Genomic DNA, 21,325 nt, shown 5'->3' on the forward strand with positions numbered 1-21,325 from the left:
AGATTTCCTAACAAGCCCTACAAATTGTGTTTAGTAAAGATGAGATTAGGCCAACAGTCTAAACTTGGCCTTTTAAGCATTGGCAAAAGCAACAAAGAACAAAGTACAAATCAAGAGGGAAAGTGTACAGTGCATGCAAACACAGCTCGACTGTTGGAAAAGGAGCCGGTTCTAGATGAGGGGGTGAAAGCATGACAACATCAGCCCTTTCCCAGCATAACCGCTGATGGGTCAGAGTGGCAAAGGAGCTTCTCCCAGTCACATGCATAGACCCTCGGTGGCTCCTTCCTCTGTGCCCCAGAGCCTGTCTGCTTACCCTATAACGAAGCTTAAGGACAAGATCTGCAATTATTTGATTTTATCTGCTTCTCCTACCAGTACCATCCGCTCCAGGAAAATTGACTTATTGGTTAATCATCCTCAGGATCTAGCTCCAGAGAAGGTATTCAATACACATCAGGTGACTCACACATCAACCTGCCCTTCACCAACTGCACTGTTTCATTAAGTGAAGTGCCCGACTCAAAGCTTGCTATTTCTCACCATTTCAATCTGGGATTATACACAAATCCTCATCCCTCAGAGCCAGGAAGCATGTGGATGAGGCAGGGAGTTTCAGAGATACAGAGCCTGGAAATGTTCGTTGTCTCCCAACTACTGTGCTTTCCTTATCTAGTCTTCAGAGAAATAGAGGGGGAAAGACAGCCCAATCCTACTTCTAATCATTACTACATCTGCCACTTTCTTTAACCTCTTAGCATTAGGAGCACAAATGCCAACTGGAATCTATTATCGGGGTGAAAACTCAATGGCAGGAGACCAAACCAGGTACCTCTCAAGAAAGTCTAGAAATAGTGTTATTGAAATCTAGTTGTCTCCCATGTACTGGTTCCCTCTCCCACATCTTGACATCTAGCAAAGTGGGCACTGAAAAAGCAAAACTCACTCTAATGTCTATTGAAATAGCTACAGTGAAGAAAGAAAAGGATGTCTAATTTGTCCTTCCAATCAGATCTTCCAGGTCAAATGCCTAACCGTTCATGCTTCCCCTCCCAGCAGACCCACTGCAGCTTCTCTTCAGGGTAGTGGGGACGACCAGAGGACTAACGTACCAACTTTCTTTTTTAGCTGGTTTGTTTGATAGTTTGTGAGGAAACTGATGATTCCTTTTGTCTTTAATTCCACCTCTTAGCACATGTTCCTTTAAATCTGTGTTTTGATTAAACCACTCCATCTGTGTACTCCAAATGCAGGAGAGCCTCAACTTTCAAGGATCTGAAGGAAGTGCATCCTGATGACCATACACAATGCAATTTTAATGTGTGTGTGTGTGTGTGTGTGTGTGTGTGTTTGGTGAAAGAATTCCTTTCTGGGGAGAGGAGCAGGGTGGAGATCCAATTAGGATATGCAAACCAAATAAAAGGAAAAGAATTCCTTTCTGGGGAGAGGAGCAGGGAGGAGATCCAATTAGGATATGCAAACCAAATAAAAGGACTGCATGTAAAGTATGGGCTGAATTTTCAGTCACTTGTGCTAGATGTCTTCAGAATCAGTACTCTGCACAAATCACAACAGCTGAACTGCAGCCAGGTTGGGTGAGATTCTGGAATGATTTAATTGAGTCAAACAAACTCAGCAGCACAGAAAAAATTCACCTTCTCCAAAGTAAACCTTGAAAGATGCGGAGATGTAATGTGAAGACTACAAAGCCTGTACTTAAGCCTGGGCTTTAGAGATCAGAAATGAAAGGAGGAAAAATTAGATGCAGTCGTCAAATCCTGATCTTTGCCGCAAAGATCTGGTGTCACTACAGCTAACAGGGTCTAGCCCCGTTCACTTACTTTGCAAACTCAGAAGCTCAAAGAGGAGAAAAAGCATGTTTTAGATACTATGCGGACTGGTTCAGTGCCACAGCTCCCTGTGAAGAGCTGCCGTTAAAGGTACCTGCCTGTGCTGATAAGATTGCTGTCGCCATACTACAGTAGATACACCATTTTGTTTTCTCCTCTCTGAAGACCTACTCCTCGCTTTTCCCAGGGTTTAAAAATCATGTTAACAATAAGCAAATACAGCATGGCCAGATGCCTTTCGTGGTCAGATGGTTCATTGTTTAAAAAGCTTCAGTTTAAAATCCAAAAGATTGTTAACAGATGCAGTTTCTGGCTGGAGACTGGGAAAAACCTCACTTAAACAAAAGAGTATGTTGTGATTGGAAGTAAAAAGGGAATTACCTTTAAAGATAAGAACCACAAACATTTCCTATTTGAAAATACACCCCTCCCCCCATCAAGCCCCACCAACAGGACCTTTCTGGGGATCTTTCATGAAAGTTAAAGAATGTGACCGTGGATGGCTGCGTATGACAAACCATGGCTGATCAACCAGTCCAGTTGTTCCTACAGATCTGTTTGGACTTTCAACAAGGCCACAACATCCATCTCTTGCTCTCCCCCGGATTACTCAATTAGGCAAAATTCCAATTAGTTTCTTTCCAATTCTTTTAGACCCAGAAATACTTTTGCTGCTTTCATTTTGGCTCTGGAAATAGGTTTTTCAACCAGAGACTTAGATAGAGAAGTTTGAGAAATGAACACAGAGCTTGATAAGCAGATAGCCACTGCTGGGACTCTAGTCACTCTTGGATGGAAAAGAGCCACTTGGCTGGGAAAGATCTGGCCTCCTCTTCAGTTCCCAGTCCTGTGCACTTTTAAACAGAAAGCCTGCCTTTCACCAACTCCAGTGTCTGTTTCTGTTGGCTTTTGTGGGCCTTTAACCAGTGGCCTCACTATGTGTGAGAAGGTCTGTAATGCCCTGGGTTCTAATCTTGAAAGATGGGAAATGTGAAGGAGCCAAGGGTGGATTGCTTTCCCTTAGCCTTTGGTTTGGCTTGCTAGTGACAAGCCTGATTTGAAAAGGCTACATGAGATGGTTCAAGGAAAATAATCCATCCTCCATATTAAGGATGGCCAACACGGCTCCATTCTGAGATGGCCAACCTGTCCTTCAGGAGGGCACATTCTCGAAAGAGAGGTAAACATCGTGCCATTCTGTGCTCAGGTGCTTGTGTTCTCTCACTCACTGTGTTATTTCCTGATCTATTAAGAGCTCAAAAAGGCCCATTTTAGACCAAAGGCATAGTCTAGTTTCGCAGTGTGAGAAGCTCTAATCAACTTCTTTAGTCAAGCACTGCTACTATCCATTGTAAAGTGAGGCAGATCTGTATGCCCACGGGACTCACTCCCCAAAGAGTTAAAATGCCTTTCCCCCTCTGAGGCGCCACTACTAAGTCACATAAGAAATCCAAGCTGCTGGGATGAAGCTCGCAGAACTGTATTCTCAAAGATCTGTGCAATGTGGCCAGGTACGCGCAGGAGGGGGCCATCCATCCATCAAGAGTAGGATTTTGAGCCAGTGGCCACATCCATATCCGTACTGCAAAACCCCCTGGAAATTGAAAAATGAGCAGCAGCTGTGAGCCCGAGGTCATTACTATTCTCTAGGGTTTGCCTTTTCTAATCTAAGGGGCAGTAGTTTCCATGATTAACTTTCAATTGCTGTCAAGGGTGTAATAAAATCTGGGAAAGAAGAAAACTTTTCCCTCGGTGAACTGCTCCCATTTGCCTGCCCTTTCCTTTCCTCCAGTGCATATTTCAATCCCAGCTTCATATTGCTTCCTAATTTTGAGAAAAAAACCTGCTTTCGGATGAGCCAAAATAGACAATGTCCTCTGTGTACACAGGCACTTGAGGACTTTTTGTTCTCAGTTCCAGGGGCCAGGTCTTTAAGACAGCTGTGTGAAAAGTTCCCTTTTCCAAAGACCTCACTATACATCACTTGCAGAACTGAGCACATTATATTTCATTTTAAAATTCTCTCCGTGTTTTATTTGCTTCCTGAGTCATGACAATCAGTTCAACAGAAGAGAACTTTTCTAGTTGGTAAGATGTGTACAAAGAGGAAGAGGAGAAGGGGACAGATTCATTCACAAACACAGCTTCCTGGTTATGACTGAACGGGAACCCTTAAGGCTGCGCTTGGTCTGATCTGATAGTGGCTTGAGGTTCACACAGAGAAGTTATAGCTGGACATGTCTCTCAGCAAGGGCCCCGAACCAAACCCCACACATAGTATAACTGCTCAGGTGGAGAGTTGAATGTGCTTCAAAATGTTGACAGTTCAGTTTAACGTAATGATAACTTGTGGTTCACTCATCAGTGGTACATTCATTTCAAAGTATCAGAAGCTGGATTATGGAGACGAGTAAAACATGGTACCAAAACATCAAGTCTGGTTGGAGAGGGGCACCGGCAGGCTCATGCAGGAGAAGGGCTCTGGGGGGTGGCATGCCAGTTACATAGGCAGCAAAGAGGAGCCCGGTGCTAAGAGACAGCACGTGGGCAAAGGGAGGCCCCAATCATACAAGTCACCTGAGAAAAGGCTTCCCTGACTGATACCATGTCTTGAAAAGACACTGGATTGTTGCCGTTTGCTCTTATTTCCCTGGGACAACAGTGAGTAATCAGCGTGCCCACTGCCTGTTAGAAGTAACATTTCTCCTGGGTGCTGTCCCTGCCCTTCCTCTTACCCCAGCTTGATTCAAGTCTCTGTTGGAACAGAAGGGAAAGTGGCTAAAGATGGCCATGAGCAGGTTCCAAAAATGGAATGGGAATATCTAAGAATCTTCCAGCGTTTAAAGGACGGCAGACTGAACTTTACTGCAGGATCTCCCGTCCTCAGGGCGATGCCTACGCCATGGATGCTAGGAAATAAGAGCTTTAGGGGTTTTGCTGCCAATATCCATTCTCCGCTTCTGTGAAGGTAAGAGATCCCCCAGCTCTTAAGTGGGAGTGACCACCCAGAATAAAGACTGTGTTCCTTGCAGTGAGGTGTGGCCATCTGCTAACAGTGGAAGGTGAGGGGAGTTGGAGTGCATAACTCCAGGGCATGTCCCTAAGAGCGTAGGGGGAAGGTTTTCCTTCTTCCCCTTTCCTCCAGCCTTAGTTAGGAATGTGAAATGGCTGGAGAGCCATCACGAGGACAAGGCCTTAGAGATGGTGAAATGAAAAGCTGTTAGAAGGTGGTCACAGAGGATGTGACCCCACAATACTAGCCCTAACCTACCTATACCAGTACATAAACTTTTACATAAAGAGTGGGGGGAGGGGGGGACACTTTGTCGTGTCAGCCAATGTTATTTTGGGTCTCAGTTGTACAGGATTGTGAATTAACGGTACAGGTACAAGGTAGGGAAGTGGTGTCCAGTGAAACGCTGATAAAAACAACATCCAAGGAGTTGTCCCTTTGCTGAAGGTAGCACCAAGGCCACAGCAGAACATGGTCATTCTGGTTTGCACATTATAAACAGCTGTTTGAACTCTGGTGGTGACACGGGAGAGCAAAGGGAATTAAAAATGATAATTTTCCAGTTAACCATATATTCAAGGTATATCTTACCTTTTTCTTGCTACAGTATATTTGCCATTTTTTCTCAGCTGGAAGTGCAAACATGGCCTCCCTGTGTTTGTCTGTGAGGTCAAGTTCATCCTGAGAAGAAAAATAACAATTACTATTTCAGAAATAATTTGTTATCCGTACGAGGAAGTTATCAGCATCACCAGGGAGAGAGAGAAAAAAAACACACAACATCAACACACATTTAAATGAACTCAGAAAAGACCAGGAACCTAAGTTAAGGTGCATGTTACCACTATCAAGAAAGCAATCCTGGCACGGAGCTTGGCACCAAGCACAGCACGAGGGATGAGGCACTGCATTTACTGAAGGGTACGGGGAAGTGGGCAGAAGATGGACTGGAGTATCCTGAGCCACATGCACTGCTGCAGAGAGTCCATTGATCAGTAAAGGCAACAGGCGCTAGAGTTTGGAAGGATTAATTGTATTACAGATCAGGGTTTGCTAGGGATGGCTCCATAAACAGAGTATCAGGCTGGGCCCTGAAGGATTTGGACGTGATAAGAGGAGAGAAAGAACAGAATCAGAGGCGGGGGTGGGGTCACACACTTGGTGTGTTTGGGGGACACACACCAGCTTGGCTGAAGCACTGGGATTATGCAAAGCATCATCACATAACAGCTCTGAGAGGTAGAGAAACCAGTTTGTGGAAAGTCTTAAATGCCAGGCTAAGGAGTTAATTGTCCTGGCCAAGGAAAGCCGATGAAGGGATGAAGGTTCCGAGCAAGGGAGGGACATCTTCATCACCATAAATTCCACTGACATTTATTCAGTACCTTCCATGCCAAGCATGGTGCAGGCATTTTCTCATTTAGTCTCAGAGCAACCCTAAGAGTTCCACTCATTATCACATCCTCATTGTAATAATAATCCCTGTTCAATACAGTCAAGAGAACTTGAGGCAGAAGACTGGGTAAGTAATTTGCTCAAGACCACACACCTGGTAAAGGAATGGCTGGGTTTTCAGCCCAGAGCTGTCTAACTCCAGAGCCCAGACTCTTGGCCTCTCAGACCAGTGTCTGGAAACATTAACTTTACAGTGGTGTGCAGCTTAGATTGGACACTGAGGAAAGGCAATTTATAAACATCCATAACTAATGAATAACAACAATGGGATAATGAATATAAAGTGCTTAGAGGAAAGTTCTTGGCATTTGATAACTCAATCCGTGGTCGGTATTGAGCATTTGGCCCATTGTTATTCTACTGGGAGTTATCTAGTTGAGCATGGCAGATTGGTGGGCCTAAGCCTTATAAAAAGATGCTATAAATTAATGCACAATTAGGCTTAGATCCTTGAGGAGTATAAACAGTCCCCATTCTGAATGCCTTTGGTGTATATCGGCAATTCTGCGACGCATGAACACTGACTTCCTATTTCATACTCGCACCCCATTTCATCATCAAGTCCTATTATTTCTTCCTTGAAAAGTCTCATGATTTTCCTTTTTTTCATTTCCAATGAAACCACCCAAATTTATGCTCTAATAACCCCTCCCTCGGCTTTTGGCAATAGCCTCCACATGTTCCTCCTTGCCCTGCACTCCTTCCCACAGCAAGGCTAGAACTCATCAAGAAATGAATTCTCAAACTTGAGCCAGCACCAGCATCACCCAGAGGACTCCTTGCATCACTGATCGCCCAGTGTTTAGGACTGAGCAGGTGGGAGGAAGTATAACAATTTCCATTTCTAGTAAGTTTCCAAGTGTTGCCGCTGCTGCTAGTCTGGGGACCACACTTTAAAACCACCACCTTAAAAACAGAGCACCTGTGCTGTTTTGAGCTCCTGATTCAAAAACTTCGTTCGCTCCACATTACCTACAAAATGAACCATGCATTCCTCAGCTGGCCCTGACCGTCTTCCATGTATAACCCCATGTACAGTGGGGCCTTGACTTATGAGTTTAATTCGTTCTGTGACGGAGCTCGTTGAGGAGCTCGTTAACTCAAATTACTCTGTCAACTCAAAGCAAAAAGTCGGCTGAGAGATGGCTGGTATCTCGGAAAAACTCGTTAGTCGGGACACTCGTAAGTCAAGGCCCCACTGTACTTTGCCAGGCTTGCTTCTGGTTATCCCCTGATGCTCTGTCTTGTTAACACCCATACGTACTGCCAGGGCCTAGCCACTCAGGGCCTGATACATGCCCACTTCCCAGGGAAGTTCTTAATCTTATTAAACTTCTACTTCCTCATCTACAGGGTGGGCATATCATTTCTCTTACAGGGCTTTTGTGAGGATAAGAAACACCAATTAAGCATGTAGCAATGCCTGACAAGGGGGGGTGGGTGGCAGTGGGGGCAACTATACTGTTGTTATTTCTTTCAACATTTAAACACATCTTCTTTAACAAGGTAAACAGCCCTGGCTGATGTGGTTCAGTTGGTTGGAGCATCATCTCATACACCAAAAGGTAGCAGGTTCCATTCCTGGTCAGGGCACATACCCAGGTTGCTGGTTCCATCCCCCGTGGGTGTGCGTGGGTGGGGGGGGGGGGGGAGGGTGGGGGGTGATATATGTTTCTCTCTCTCTCCTCCCCCACCTCTCTCTGTTCATTTCTCTCGAATCAATAATACTAACAAAAAAAAGGTAACAGTTGAGTCACTAAAACACACCCACATGCTATTATATACTAACTATAAAAAAGCTAGTTAAGAATTTCAACAATGAACAACGAGGGAAAGAACAATATTTAGAGAAAGTTCCACTATGAGGGAACATGCTAAAAATGTTATAATTTTGGCATGCAACTATTATATATGTGAAGTAATTATTTTTCTTCCTTCCTTTCTTTTTTAATTTCCTGTAAGTCACACACCTGCTTTCATCTATTGATGAATGAGGAAAATAATGGTGACATAAATCACTTCCCAACAATTAGGATTACTTGGGGGGAAGGGGGTCAGGTTAGTTATTCTAACAGCTTGATAATCTCGTGCCTAGTTTGGGGAAAGGTTTGTGATTTGTAAGAGAGCGAACAGTGTTATTAATGTTACATCCTTTACTACACTAAGGCACTGTGTTTTTGCTAACTGAGCTGAGGTGCAAAGAAATGTGAATCCTAAAATCTAAATATTCAGAGCAAAGACTATTAATAGTACCACATTTTGCTCTTATAGGTAGAAAACTTCTGCTTCTGCTGTGACACCGAAATGACCAATTTAGAATTGAGAGAGCACAATTGAACAAGGACTTAGGAGCAGATGGTTTCATGCAAGAAGTGAATTTTCATAAAATAAATTAAAAATTGCTATAGGGTCTCTGGATATAATTTTAGATTACAGTAAAAAAAATGGAAGGAATTAATGGATACTGGTAATAGTAACGACTAGCAATTAGTGAGCACATTCTGTGTACTTAGTATTAGAATTTTATATGAATTAATTTAGTTTATCCTCACAGCAATCCTATTAAGTGGGTAATATTACCTCATTTTCCAGGAAGCTGAATTCAGAGAGATTAAGTAGCTTGCTCAAGGTAACAAAGGTGGAGGAGGAACTTGAGTCGACTGTCTGGTTACAGAGCCCACATTCTTAAGCACCAGAACTTGTTCATTCTATCAATCATTCAACAGGTAGGCAGAATCACAACGCTGATGCAAATATGAAAATGCATGCTGTCTGTTAGCAGAAGGAGGAGGATTTTGTTGTCAGACATCCCTGAGTTCCAGGTCTGGCTCTATGGGTTGTGCAACCTTGAACAAGTGAATTAACCTCTGAACTTCAATTTCTTCTCCTGAAAAATTAGTGATAGTATATGTCTGACAGTTATCTCAAGGATTCATTCATGCAACCAAAAAAGTGTTTCTACTAAATGTCAGGCATTGTGCTAGGTATAGAGGACAAAATGGTATCACAGAGCTCAGATTCTTGAGCAGGCAGAAGGGAAATCAAATATCACATGATGATCACAGCTGAGCTTCAAGGGCCCACTTATTTGGGGGAAAGGTGGGGCAATGAAGGTTGTTCCAGGGAAGGAAAGTGAGAGCTAGCTGAGAGATGGCTAGGAATTAATAGGTTAAAAAAAAAGCACTGCAGACAGTGAACAGCAGCAGCCTTGAGGGCCACTATGAACTTTTGCTCTTTATCTTAAGAGCACTCAGGCCATTGGCAGATTCTGAGCAAGGAAAGTGACACAGATTAAATTAGACAATAAGTGGGGGTGCCTAGGCACAATGCCCAGGATGCAATAAGACCCCCACCCCTCCATTCCAAAACTTTCTGTGCTCTGACTCATTCTATTTTAGTAATATGGCTGAATCAAGCATGCAAGACTCAGACATTATCACAGCCCTAGAGATCAATCAGCACTTACTCGCTGACCATGGCCAGACATTATAAAGAATACAAAAATGAACAACAGACCCTGATTTTATGGAATTTAGAATCTAGTTAGGAAGACAAGATGACAGAAGGCTTCAACAGGTCCCTTTCTTTTCAGGATAAAGTCCAAATTCCTTAGCTGATAGGTGTAGACCCTTCATGATATGGCCTTTGCCAACCTGCCCCACCTCACCTCATCTTCCTCCAACAGCACCACATTTTAGGATTTTTGATCACATGCCCACTTGTTTTGAGGACTGGCAGTCGATAAATGCAAAGATAAACAAAACAAATTTAGTTTCTGCCACTACACATTAGACTTGTATGGCCTAGCTCCATTCATTGGCCATAGAATTTTTTTTCATGTTATTAGATATTTTTTAAAGTTGGCTGAAGGAAAATGACTTAGCGAGTGATGAAAGGAGAAACACTTTTGCCAAGTATCATTCCTCTCTACAGAAAGTTCAAGTTTCTGAAAAACCAACCAACAAAACCCTTCTTCTTGGAGAAGAGATTAATTACATTTGTCATATCTCTATAAAATTATTTGTAATATCTTAGAGGAAAGGTATTAATTATATATAAATATATATGTTATTAAAAAGAAAGGAACTTGAAGAGAAGCCCAGCTGTGGGAACTAAAGTCCTAGGCTTCATCCCTAACAAAGCACATTATTAAGCCCTACCTAAAAGCTTCCGAAAAGCTTCGGGACAAAGAAATCTCACTAGTCCTATACCCTGGAGTAAGCAGGCAGCTCTATTGAGAAATCTACATAAATCAGAAAACAATTAGCACAGTACAAACAAATCTCAGGAAATGGACTGATTTGCTAGATAAAGCAAGGGAAGGAATTTTGAAATAATATACAATAAGGGTCTTGAATGAGTTGAAAACTTCTTTTCAGTGATATGAACTAAATAAAAAATTGGATTATTTATAAAACCTCCAAAGCAATATTAAAAGCATTCATTCCTTGAAAACCTACCAAATCAATAAATTTCAGTGAGCTAACAAGTAAGTTTCTAGCTACCAACAGAAAGCTCTAATAAAGAAATTCAGGATTTCTATTTCCAATGAGTTAAGCTAATTCTTTATATACATACCAATACATTCACAGGTAGGAGGACCTGTAATTAATGCTGGGGGAATGGAGAAGAAAAATGAGAGGGAGAAGCTAAGATAGGCCCTTGGAGTCACCTGACAATCAACTCATTGTTTTGTGTTTTTGGTGGTTTGAGTTTTATGTGTGTTTCACTTTTTAATGGTTCTTGACAAGGTAAGCATCTATCTGACTCAATGTAGAGAGCTCACAGAATTCCTGATCATATTATTACTCAGACAAGGCTCACTTCTCTCCTTCAAATTAAATATACCAAGTATTTGCTCACAGCAAACAAGCCCTATTTGCCCATCCTAACCTGACCACATGCCAAAGTTTTCCCACATGCCCAGCAGGCAGCAACCCTCGGGTTCACCTCAAATACACCCCACCACTAATTGGCAATGCCCGCCTTCTCCAGATTTAACCCTCTCTCCCATCCTACAAGTCAACATTATCAGAAACAAGTCAAATCTTTGAAGGGGCAAGTGACCAGACCTCAAGTCATATAACACGGTGATAAATACCAATGGGGGAAAAGGCCAGGCAAGGCATATGGTGGGCTGAAGGGTGCCACTTTGGCAGTATGGGGAAAATGTACAATTAGGCTGTGATAATTCATTAAATTTATGAACATCCAACCCCACCACAGCAAATGACCATCACATCCAAGAGCTGTGAATTGCCAACATACCTCTTAAAATTTAACCACAATGACCCTGAGAACAGTATTTTATCTTCTCAGTGATAGTTTGGAATCTGAAAGTTAAATAAGATTTTTGTCATACTAAATAGAGGTACACTCCGTGAACTATTAGCTGCTCCTACCAGTTAAGAAAGACATAAATGGAAAACAACAGAGTTTTAAACTTCAAAAGGGATGTGTACACACAGAGACCAAACCTTACAGGTTTTCAGCCTGTAAGATTTCTGCCAACATTCTTAGTCATTACACAAAATACCACAACATGACTCACCACCACCTACACAGTAATGTTCTGTGTCTGATAGACATCTCTTCCTTCAATATAGAAAAATAAAACTTGAGAAATCCCACAGGCAAAGGCTGACTTAATAGAAATAAGTTTTGGTTTCTTACTACCAATGATGGGTGTTTTATACTATTTTTCTTCCTGCTTTTAATAGTAGTCAATGCAAACTATACCCAATTTGTTAGACAAAGTCTGCTCTAACCCTGTAGGTTTCTTATTTAGGTTCTTTGTGTATTTCAACTAGAAACTCATCAGAGTAACTTTAAATTAGTCTGCCTTGCCAGCAGTTTTCTAGTAGTCTAAAATAAATGTTCTAAATATATGTTAAAATCATCTTTCAATATCCATCCAGTCACCCCAATTTCCAGTTTTTACACCTACAATCTAGTACAGCTTCTGTTGACAAGGCTTAATTGAGAGGATTTCTAAGCAGTGTTTTCCTAATTAAATGGAGGGATTTTGTCTCCTGGGACACAGACCTAGCTGTAAAGTGACAGATGAGAAATCAGCGGTTGGCAATTGTGAAGCCAACTCTACACACACACCCTGCCTCAGTGACACCAGCACTGCTCCTGCCAGCCCCTCCACACCCGCTCAGCATGCCCTCCAGAGACATGTTTGGCACCTTAGGTGACATCTTTAAGTTTTAATCATGTCAAAAGATACCTAGTACAACGAGTCTCTTTCCACATTGCATCTATTTATTTATTTTACCATGTAATATATGGTAGAGATACTGTTAAGGACAGCAAATATTTCTTCAACATTATCACTCTTATCCTTTTAATCTGCCAGCCACTTTGGTGCTCCCATAGTAAGTGACCTTCAAATGAAGATGAGCAAAGAGAATGACAATAGGTGATGGGGTGCAGGAAGAGTGCAGGGACCAGCCGAAATCTGTCACTTTTACTTTGATAATAATCCAAAATACAAACCCAACTGCTGAAAGAAGCATGCATTCATTCAAATACTCACGAGCATCTCATGTGCTAGCCTTCAGTAATGAGTTATTCATCCATGCCACAAGCATTTCCTGAGCACTTACTCTGGGCCAGGCACTGCTCCAGGCCCTGGGAATCCTGAGGGTATAATAGGCAAATACAAAGCCTGTGTGCGTTCTACTCTCTGAAGATGCAAGGGTGCATATTTACAGTGAATTGAACATAATGTGTGTCCCCATGGGAACAAACTCAAACTGTCGGATTGTTTAGATGATGGCAAAGGACAGCTGACTTTTTCTTCTACATCCAAGAAATGCCCATCTTTCCTGAAAACAACTAGAGTGAGCTTTCAGTCATTTGGTTTAGTTTAGTTTTTAAAAATTACACTGTGTAATGAAATAAATATCTAGCAGCTGTAGGATGTTTCTAGTGGATTTATTTAACATTAGATAAAAGGGAAAAATGCAACTTTCTCAGGGATCTGGTTTTAAAAAACACACATGAGCCAGAAAATTATAACTAAAAGATGAAGCTGGTACTGAACTCCTATAATATGCATGAATAAACAGTTTTAATTTCCAGAGGAATTCTGGGAATTAAAAGTGGGGGAGGGGAGAATTCTAAGCATAGCAAATAAAAATAGGACTAAAATACACCATCCACATATTGGGTATTTACCTTCTACAGGTGACATATGTTCTGTAAAAGTAAATGATGTTTAGATGATTCCTAATGCATCAGTATATGTTCTCATGTGCAGTTATTTGTAGAAACTACCAGACTGTTCCAGCTGTTACTGAAACACATTTTCAAAATGACACTTGAAAGATTACCTAAACCACACTACTTATGGAGATCAATTTTTTTTCTCCCAGTCTTTTAAATATACTGGTTTATATGGGGGGCATGTAGAGAGTTGGAAAGTCAGGACAGTGTGTTGACTCTGTGTAATTTGCACATGGTAGCCTGAGGATTAAGTTAAATAATCAGATTGTAAACTGTAGCCAAAAACCAAGTAGGTACATGCTGCTCAGAGTCTCTTTAAGACTCATAGTAATGAAATTCATCAGGGCAAATGGGACAACCATTTTCTTAATAACATTATTAAGTTCAGAGATGACTTTGAAGTATTTGTATTTAAAAAAAAGTTTCTTTCCTCCATCTCTTCAAGCTCCCCCCATTTCAATCATTTAAATTAAGCACCCAGAAATAAAGGTAATGATTGATAACAAAGTATGCAACATGCAGTCAAAATCTAAATTTAACAGCTGTAGAAAAGGACAATTGGAATGATCTTAGTGCGATAAAATATAAATTTAGGACTACAAGGAATAAAAGGGTTTGGGGTTTTAACTTAAACTTGACTGCATTTGGTTAATGAACCAGAGGACAGGAAAGAAGCTTAAGAAGCCATGTTGACCATCTTACTGTCTCTAATCAGACTTTGATTCTGAACCACCTATGTCAGGGGTCCTCAAACTTTTTAAACAGGGGGCCAGTTCACTGTCCCTCAGACCGTTGGAGGGCCGGACTATAGTTTAAAAAAAAAACTATGAACAAATTCCTATGCACACTGCACATATCTTATTTTGAAGTAAAAAAACAAAACGGGAACAAATACAATATTTGTATTTGCATGTGGCCCGAGGGCCGTAGTTTGAGGACCCCCGACCTATGTCAACAACAGCACCCTGTACCACAGCCATCAGTTGACCTCAGGGCCAAAGTAACTTATTTATCAAGTTCTGGGTTTGGGATCATTTTTTGTCATATTTAAATTGACTGTACATTGGCAGCAGCTCACATTGACTTCATAGGAATTTTAGCACTTAAGCCCATATCTACATTCCCACTTCCCTTTGTGATATACTGCATATTTCCATGCTGTTCTAAATATTTTTCTATGTACTCATCGAGTTGATTTATCCAAAAATGCCACAGTGTTAAGAGGAGATCTATCCAACATTTTTTTCTTCTCTGTCAACTAAGCATGTCCTTTATCTAAATAGAATTTTTTCTTTTGTCCTTTATAGGTTTATCAAATAAAGATAATTTGTAACCTCATAGAAGTAGAACAATTTTCATATCAATTCCTTCATTAGACCCTGATTTTTAGCTTCCAGACAACTGAAACTTTGAGACTATTCTAGTTATATCTTTGAAGTCTGATTTCCTCTGCTTAATTGCTGAGCAATCCTTCACATTCTAATTAAGAAACAATAGATTTAAATTATGGCTCCTTACAACCAGTTTCTTTTTTCTTCAATCAGGTTAAAATTGTATGTTCTTGCTACCCAATCTTTTCATCTTTCTGGGAGACAGTGAACTGAATAATAGCTCCTGTAAGAAACTTTCTATTCTTTTAATATATATATTATTTCAGAGAGGAAGGGAGAGGGAGAAATAGATAGAAACATCAATGATAAGAGAGAATCATTGATTGGCTGCCTGTTGTATGCCCCCCACTTGGGATCGAGACCACAACCTGGGCATATGTCCTGACCAGGAAACCTCAACTTCCTGGTTCATAGGTCAACGCTCAACCACTGAGCCACACCAGCAAGGAAGAAACTTTTTATTCTTAATCATGGTCTTAGTATAAAAGGAAAGTTAAAAATAAAGAGATAAAAAGTGTTGAAACTATTAATCAATTCTGGTGAAAATGGAAGACTTTTTTTTTTTTTTATTAAAGAGAGCTTAAAATGGCCCTAGAAATAATAATAAAATATTATGTTGGAAGCCTGAGAAGATGGGTAACAATTCACATGGCTAGTAAAAGAACAAAATTTGTATGCTGGTAAATCCATGAGACTAATTTGGATTCCTATAGTTTCTTTCATACCAAAGTGACTTCAGAATATGCTGAAAAAATGAAGAGATTACTGATGTAGGTCCCCAAGGGAGTTCACTTGGCATAGCTTACCTTGACTGTGAATTCATCTAACTCTGATACATCAACTAAATTCTTTCATTCCTTCTATCTTCCTTTCTCAAATTCTATGCTGGCTACAATGTTAAGAATGTCCTCAGTACTTAATAAAATGGACCTACAGTAAGTAATTATATTTATGAGGATACAAATCTTGCCATCATCCTACAGTATCCGTCATCACTACCTTCCTCATTGAAATTGTAACTTCTGTTGACAATCCTCAATAGTATAAATGGTGGTTTTATGACCGGTAATGAATTTCTTAGTAAGTTTTTTTTTTAAATATTTTAACATTTCCTGAAAGGCACAACACTCTATATATTATCCCAGAACATGAGACCCATTGGCCAAATAAATGGCGGACTAAGAACTGGCAGATTAACAACAACAACAAAAAACCGTGGAACCCTAGCTAGTTTTGCTCAGTGGGTAAAGCATCGGCCTGTGGACTGAAGGGTCCCAGGTTCGATTCTGGTGAAGGGCACATGCCTGGTTGTAGGCTCGATCCCCAGCAGGGGGTCTGCAGGAGTCAGTCAATCAATGATTCTCTCTCATCATTGATGTTTCTATCTCTCTCTCCCTCTCCCTTCCTCTCTGAATCAATAAAAATATATTTCAAAAAAACAACATGGAAAATGGAACTGGTATTATTTTAGGCTTAGGAAAACTTGGGGGCATACTGAGTATTATTTTCAAGTAGCTATAAATTCACAGTGATGTACAACATGTTTCCCTCTAATCAGTTGTAAAATGGATTCCAGGTATACGACGGTGTGTTGTAAGACATGTGATTTACCATAGTACACTTCAAAAATAATAACCAGACTTGTCTGATTTCTCACCTAAAATCTCACCAGGAAAAGCAGTGGGACATTATATGTTTCACAAGGCAAAAGAGCAGAGGAAACCTGAGAGGAGAAATCAAGTCCAATATCACTGTTCCCAGAGAATATTCTGTAGGAAACCCTTAGTCCATCAACTCCTGATGTATGCAGGAGTCTATGCATTGAGTAGAAAAGGGAAAGGGAACTTCTAGTAATTTTATTTCAAAATTAAAGTAGCCAGAGGAGGTATGAATTGTAACAAGAAGTCATTTCACCTCAACAATTGGACTCAAAGGAAACACATTCAGAATCTACTCTGGAAGATCTAACACCTTTCGCTAAACTTACCAAAACTTCACAGAGAAGGCAAAAAGCAATCATTATGTTTTGTAACATAATCAGATAGCAAAACACTTTGGTATATTTAGTTCACTGGAAAAAAAAACATAATTTTTTTTTAAAAAAAGCAGAGGTACTTTCCTCTGGTTCAGAAAAAGTCCGACATAAATAATTTAAGCAACAATACAACCACCCCATCTCCCTTTCCAGGCTCGCCTCTCAGAGCCCCCAGTGCTCACAGCCTCCTATTTCATGTTCCATCTCTATGAACTTTCATCTCCTTGAGTCTCCCACACTTTCTCTCTCACCTCCCAGCACTTATGCATGCTGTTCTCACGGTCAGTGGCACTCTTTTCTCTCCTCTTTGTCTCAATAATTCCTTCTTGATTTTCATGTCACACAGTCAATGTCACTTCCTCCAGGAAGCCTTTCACACTGGGTTAGGTGCCTGATGCCTGAGGGGCTTGGGGGTTGTTGTCAGTAAATAGTATCCTCCTTCCCCAGCAAGTTTGGAATGATCTGCGAGCTAAGCTAAGGAATCAGCAAATGGAAATAAAAAGTTGGGAGAATCAACTTTTGTCTGCAGACAAGTGGGCTTGCTGAGATTTCATGATGAATTGGACATTCACCACCAATCACAAGGGTAGCTGCTCAACTGCAGAACTCCCAAAGGAGGCTCATTCCTATGACATTTATAGCACCTCGGGTCACAGAATATGTGTTTTCTGAAAGCAGGTTGATTTTCAGAGAAATACAGAACAGGAGAGAAACTGAGACTGAAGAGAAGCTGGCACTGTTACTCCCCAGCAAGAGGGTTAAAGGTAAAGGAAATGGGACCTGTGAGTGGAACTTCCTCCTTGTAAAAGAAAAAAGGTGGTGGGGGGGGGGGGTAGAATACAGGTTATCCCAGCAAAATGTACTGCTTGAGCATACCCCATCTCATAGCGGTTGGTCACATTGGGTAAGACTGTGTGTTTAGTTACCTATTTCCCTCACCAGCCTCTCAAAGTCATGAAGGACCATGTCTGTTTTGTTGACCAGTTACTTCAGGGCCTGGCACTTAACACACATACAGATCAAAAGAATTGGTCTGCCAATTAATGACACATTCTTCTGTTCATCCCAAAGAAATCTCCTATTACTAACATTGACATGGAAAAGTTGCTTGAGTAAAAACAGTGTATAGAGCTGTCATATCTAGAACTCTTCAAATAGGTTGGTGGGGATAACCTAAGACCTTTAAAAGCCTGTAGAAAATACAAAACTTCAGCTGAATCTTATTTTATGGGATCGGTGCTGGGTCTCAGATTGGTTATGGTTCTGACTTGTGCCTGAGACAGAGGTGAGGCAGGGAAGGTAACACAGGAAACATGTATTGATAGTTTTTTGTATAATAGGCATAAAATGTACGGTTAGCAGAGGTTACACAAACTCTCAAGTGTTGGCAAATATGTGGAGAAACTGGAACCCTCATACTTTGTTGATGGGAATGTAAAATGGTGCAGCCACTTTGGAAAACAGTCTGGCAGTTCCTCAAAAGTTAAACAGTGTTACCATACGACCCAGCAATCTACTCCATGAGAATTGAAAATATATTTCCACACAAAGACTTGTGAATGAATGTTTACGGTATAGCAGCATAATTTACGATAAGTGGGTAAACAAAATGTGGTATGTCCTTTCACTGGAATATTATTTGGCAATAGAAAGAAATGAAGTACTGATACATGCTACAACAAGGATAGAAACCCTGAAAACATTTATACTAAGTGAAAGAAGCCAGCGACAAATGACTACATATGACATGATTTCATTTCTATAAAATGCTCAGAATAGGCAGATTCACAGAAACAGAGAGTAGACTAGTGGTTGCCAAGAGATGGTCAGATTGGGGAAAAATGGGGAGTGACAGTGCTTTTGGGGGTGATAAAAATGTTCTGAAATTCATTGCACAATTCTGTGAATTTATTAAAAGCCAGTGAACTGTATACTTCAAATAGGTTAATTATATGGCATGTGAATTATATCTCAATAACATTGTTATTTTTTAAATAGGCAGGGTGTAGGACTGGGACCTCCAGAAACCACTACTTCCTGAAATTGGATTGATTCTGTTTTTCCTGCTCTGACAGGGAACCTGCTAGAGAACAAGGCACTCCCTTGCTGCCCACCTTCTTTAAAGATTCACATGGCTGACCTCCCATACAGGCCTGCTTTATTTATGAGATGATAAGGTTGCAGTAAGCTATTCTGAAAGTAACCTATTTAGTATCACTTTTAAAAACATTAAATGAGTAACTCATCTGACAAGGCCAAGGAAACTAGCTTACAACAACCAGCTCTGATGAGATGCTTTCCAACAGATACAAAGGTAAAATGGCCTGAAAGGTGGGACCCATATTGGCTCGCTCACAGCAGTCAGATTAGCTTTCAAGAAAAGGAAACGTCTGGGATATATGCTTAGAAGTGTTGTGCCCAGAAAACACGTGAATTATCTCCCTGCACTAGGATGTGGGATGTATAGCACCTACTAGGTGTCAGCTCTTTAAAAGACGTTATCTGCTTTAGTCTTCATACCAACCTACAGGAGAGGAGGTATTACCCCCATTTTATAGATAAGAAAATAAACTCAAATTCTAACAGAAACCACCTGAAAGGAGTTAGCTAGGTTGCAGAGTGGTCTGACTCCAGAAGCCATGCACTCTCCGCCTCCCCACGTGGCCTCCCTCTCCTGGGAATTGGCAGAGGCAGAACTGCTTCTGCGACTGCTCAAGAGAATCCAGGACAGAGGTTTCCAGTGGCTCTGAGTCTACTTCCCTTGTCCCAGGACACCTTTGGCAGTTGGACAGATTGTGGTCTAAGTCCCTAAAATCAGAAGTAGACAAAAATTCATCCGTTACTCACCAGGACAGATATAAACCTCAAGATAATTTGTTTTCCAATGGTTTCAGCCTCAAGTTCTGGTTTGGCATTGGCTTCTTAACAACTAACAGCTGTGGGCAATTTTCACACAGAATAAAGACATCACTAAGGCAGAACGTGGAATTTTCTCCCTTATGAAGACACAACAATGAGCTGTCTTCAAGATGTACATGGAGCTGCCACCACACAGGCTCTGGCTCAGGTCTCATTTGGGCAGGATGACAGAACATGATTGAAAGGACAGTGGATGTGGATGCTTTGAGGGTACAAGCTCTGCCCACCAGCTCCACAACCACCAAGGAGGTCTTCATCTATCAGCAACATCTGTCTTCTTAGGTTGACTTTTGATTTTAAAATGCTTTAAGTGGGAAATAAAACCAAGCCTGTCAATACCTCATTATTGCTCGTCTTGGTAGCCATCATGGCAGGTGGTTCACTGCCCCTCCCTAGGAGAAGACTGTGTCCTCCACCTGCACCGACAACCTCAGGCTTGGCCGTGTGACTTATGATGCCAGTCTTTACTGAAGGATGATACCTCCCTGCCCTGTGAACTCAGGAGTGGCCATGTGATTTGCCTTGGCCAAAGAAATGTGGGCAGAAGTGACATGTGTCATTTCCATGCACAAGCTTAGAGCCCACTTGCAGTTTACCATGCCTTTTATTTTCTTTTTTATTGAATTTATTGGGGTGACATTAGTTAATAAAATTATAAAGGTCTCAGGTGTACAATTCTCTAATACATCATCTATATATTGTATTGTGTATTCACCACCCCAAGTACCATGTCTCTCTTTCCTCTTCCACCAGGGTTGGGTCTTGGATAGAAGATGGAGAGTAGCAGAACCACAGCTGACCCACACTGGTTTCATTTGCTGCTGTAGCCACCGAGGTTTTGCTATCACAGAAAAATCTAGCTCAAGATGACTAAGATTATCATTAATGTTGATCCCCTCCACTTCCCTTCTCACCTTCAATCGCTCCTCACAACTCACTTCCTCCAGAAAGTTTTCCTTGACCACCCTCCTCATCACCAACACCACCACAAGCCATTTACACACAATCTAAGCATAACTGGGCTGTGCTTCTTCCTTTGGTGGCATTATACCTTTATTGCCCCCCTTTTGCTCCTGAAACTGTCAGCTTTTTGGGAGCAGGTTCCAGTTTTCTATTTCGAACATCCTCATTAACACTTAGAACAGAGTCTGTATGCAGTGACGATGGCAGAGGGTAGATTGCTGAAACACTGAAATATTCAATATCATAAAGTATAAAGGTGCTGCCAAGAGTCATCTCTTCTTTTTGCCAACCAGTTTTGGTTGGTAATAGGCCCATTAATCTACTCAGGAGACTGGAACTCAAATAACAGCTTCATGCATAATACTCCCTCATATTGGCTTCTCTTGTAGGAAAAGCTTAGAGGTGAATTCTGGTCTAGAAGAGCTGAGGTGACACAATCAGTTCAGATAATACCCCTGGAGGGAAG

The 21,325-nt window shown here is 41.2% G+C and overlaps 1 protein-coding gene across 1 annotated transcript in view; it reads right to left on the bottom strand.

The window, feature by feature from the left end:
- The window catches only part of DAAM1 (dishevelled associated activator of morphogenesis 1), a 159,198-nt gene that overhangs the window by 71,699 nt on the left and 66,174 nt on the right, over positions 1–21,325 (bottom strand). Inside the window, exon 3 of the mRNA XM_014545958.1 lies at positions 5,455–5,544. Within this exon, the coding sequence (XP_014401444.1) occupies positions 5,455–5,544 (90 nt within the window). The remainder of the gene's footprint in view (positions 1–5,454; positions 5,545–21,325) is intronic.

Source organism: Myotis brandtii, unplaced genomic scaffold (genome assembly GCF_000412655.1).
Source record: "Myotis brandtii unplaced genomic scaffold, ASM41265v1 scaffold423, whole genome shotgun sequence".
Classification (NCBI taxonomy): Eukaryota; Metazoa; Chordata; class Mammalia; order Chiroptera; family Vespertilionidae; genus Myotis; species Myotis brandtii.